General features: G+C 43.1%; 1 protein-coding gene across 1 annotated transcript in view; it reads right to left on the reverse strand.

Moving 5' to 3' along the window:
- Positions 1-2,920, reverse strand: part of DDX6 (DEAD-box helicase 6) — a 51,743-nt gene that overhangs the window by 9,710 nt on the left and 39,113 nt on the right. The window contains exon 11 of the mRNA XM_037736780.1: positions 739-784. Coding sequence (XP_037592708.1) covers positions 739-784 — 46 coding nt within the window. The remainder of the gene's footprint in view (positions 1-738; positions 785-2,920) is intronic.

Below are 2,920 nucleotides of genomic sequence, written 5' to 3' on the forward strand. Positions count from 1 at the left end.
GAGGTGGGAGGATCACCTGAGCCAAGGAGTTTGAGGCTACAGTGAGCTAGGATCATGCCAATGCAGTCTAGCCTGGGTGACAAAGTGAAACATTGTCTCTTAAAAAAAATAAGAAGGTTGCCAGATGAGTGGCGCATGCCTGAAATCCCAGCACTTTGGGAGGCCGAGGTGGGCAGATCATGAGGTCAGGAGGTCGAGACCAGCGTGGCCAACATGGTAAAACCCTGTCTCTACTAAAAATACAAAAATTAGCTGGGTATGGTGGCTGCTACCTGTAATCCCAGCTACTCGGGAGACTGAGGCAGGATAATTGCTTGAACCCAGGAGGTGGAGGTTGCAGTGAGCCAAGACCGTGCCACTGCACTCCAGCCTGGGTGACACAGTGAGACTCTGTCTCAAAAACAAAACAAAACAAAAAAACCAAAAAAGGTCGAGACTAGTGAACAATACAGTCAGGATGGCTAAAGGTTACACCAAGAAAGGAAAGGGCAAGATGTCTGCCTATACTTTCTTTGTGCAGACGTGCAGAGAAGAATATAAAGAGAAAAACCCAGAGGTCCCTGTCAATTTTGCGGAATTTTTCAAGAAATACTCTGAGAGATCAAAGACAATGTCTGGGAAGGAGAAAGCTAAATTTGATAAAATGACAAAGGTGGATAAAGTGCACTGTGATCAGGAAATGAAGGACTATGGACCAGCTAAGGAAGGCAAGGAGGAGGAGGATCCTAACACCCCCACAAAAGGCCGCCATCTGGATTCCTCTCCTCCTGTTCTGTTCAGAATTCTGCCCAAGATAAAATCCACAAACCCTGGCATCTCTATTGGACACACAGCAAAAAAGCTGGGTGAGATGTGGAGTGACTTAAATGACAGTGAAAAGCAGCCTTACATCACTAAGGCAACAAAGCTGAAGGAGAAGTATGAGAAGGCTGTTGTTGAGTGTAAGTCAAAAGGAAAGCTTGATGGTGCAAAGAGTCCTGCTAAAGTTGCCCGGAAAAAGGTGGAGGAAGAAAATGAAGACGAGGACAAAACAGAGGAGGAAGAGGATGAATAAAGAAACTGTTTATTTCAATATTTAATTCAAAACTTAAGTGTATTTTTTAAAAGTCTGTTGTATAAATCTTTAATACTTCAAAAAGAAGATTAATTTGACAAGCAATAATTATTCTTTGTTTAGAATTCACTCATCCCATTCTGCTAAATGATTTTTAACAAGTCTTGGGTAAGCTAGTTCAAGCTCTGAAAACACAGCTTACAGGAAGATAATAACTAGCTTTCCTTGCTTCTATTAGCTCAGCACTCCAAAATACTATAATCCGTGATTGTCAAACTGATATTGCTAAGACATTGCTTTACATTTCTAGCTCGTTATTTTAAGTTGCCACTAGATAAAATTTAAATCGATACTCAAAATTCTCTAGGCCAGGCTCAGTGGCTCATGCCTGTAATCTTAGCACTTTGGAAGGCAGAGGCAAGCAGACCACTTAAAGTCAAGAGTTCGAGACCAGCCTGGCCAACATGGTGAAATCACCCCTATTAAAAATGGAAAATTTAGCTGGGCATTATGGTGTGTGCCTGTAGTGCCAGCTACTCGGAATGCTGAGGCACAAGAAATCACTGGAACCTGGGAGGTGGAAGCTGCAGTACGCTGAGATCATGCCACTGCACTCCAGCCTAGGCGACAAGCGGGAAACTGTCTCAAAAACAAAAACAACAACAAGCACAACAAAATCCTGCATGTTATGCTTGGTTGTAATTTCCTTCCTTAACACATCTCAATTTTGTTTTGAGAGGGAGTCTCACTCTGTCGCATGGAGTGTAGTGGCACAATCCTGGCTCACTGCAATGACTGCCTCCCAAGTTCAAGAGATTCTCCTGCCTCAGCCTCCCATGTAGCTGGGATTACAGGCATGAGCCACCACGCCTGGCTAACTTTTTTTTATTTTTAGTAGAGATGGGGTTTCTCTATATTGGTCAGGCTGGTCTCAAACTCCTGACCTCAAGTGATCCGCGTGTCTTGACCTCCCAAAGTGTTGGGATTACAGGCGTGAGTCACCAAGCCTGGCCCTAAGATTTTTTTCACTATCAAAATTGTTCACTTACCCTTCCTCAAACTTATCTTCTTAGCCATCCAACCATCAGTCCCCCAAAAATTTAATCCGTATGTTTGAAACTTACCTAGCCCAGAAAGCCAATTAAAATTCCCTCTCTCTCTCAAACCATCTCAGCTAGTTATATTACTCTCCTATGAACACCTGGGATTACTTACTATACACATACTTCCCATTTGCAAGTCACCTTTACTGCCTGTGGATCTAGAATGATTTTGTAAGTATTTACTGCAATATAGCCATGCCCATTTGTTTATGTATTGTCTAAGGCTACTTCTGAGATACAATGGCAGAACTGAGTATCTGTAATAGAGACCTATTAGTGTGGAAAGTCTGAAATATTTACTATCTGGCACTTTAAAGGAAGTGTGGGCACTGCCTTAGACTCCTAATGTACCCTTTCTCTCTCCAATTAAACCACACTCTTCTGAAGGAGTGGTATTTTATATATGCTTTTTAGTATTGGTACTTCAAGAACGTATCTAAAGAAACCTTGCAAGTAACCATTTTTAAAAGCTCAACTGCCAGGCGTGGTGGCTCACACCTGTAATCCCCGAACTTTGGGAGGCCAAGGTGGGTGGATTACCACCAGAGGTCAGGAGTTTGAGACCAGCCTGGCCAACATGGTGAAATCCCATCTCTACTAAAAATACAAAAATGAGTCAGGCATGGTAGTGAGTACCTATCATCTCAGCTACTTGGGAGGCTGAAATGAGAATCATTTGAACCTGGGAGGCGGAGGTTGCAGTGAGTCGAGGTGGCACGACTGCATTCCAGCCTGAGCGACAGAGTGACTCGGTTTAAAAAAA

The sequence above is a fragment of the Cebus imitator genome, unplaced genomic scaffold (assembly GCF_001604975.1).
Source record: "Cebus imitator isolate Cc_AM_T3 unplaced genomic scaffold, Cebus_imitator-1.0 Scaffold28, whole genome shotgun sequence".
Taxonomy (NCBI): Eukaryota; Metazoa; Chordata; class Mammalia; order Primates; family Cebidae; genus Cebus; species Cebus imitator.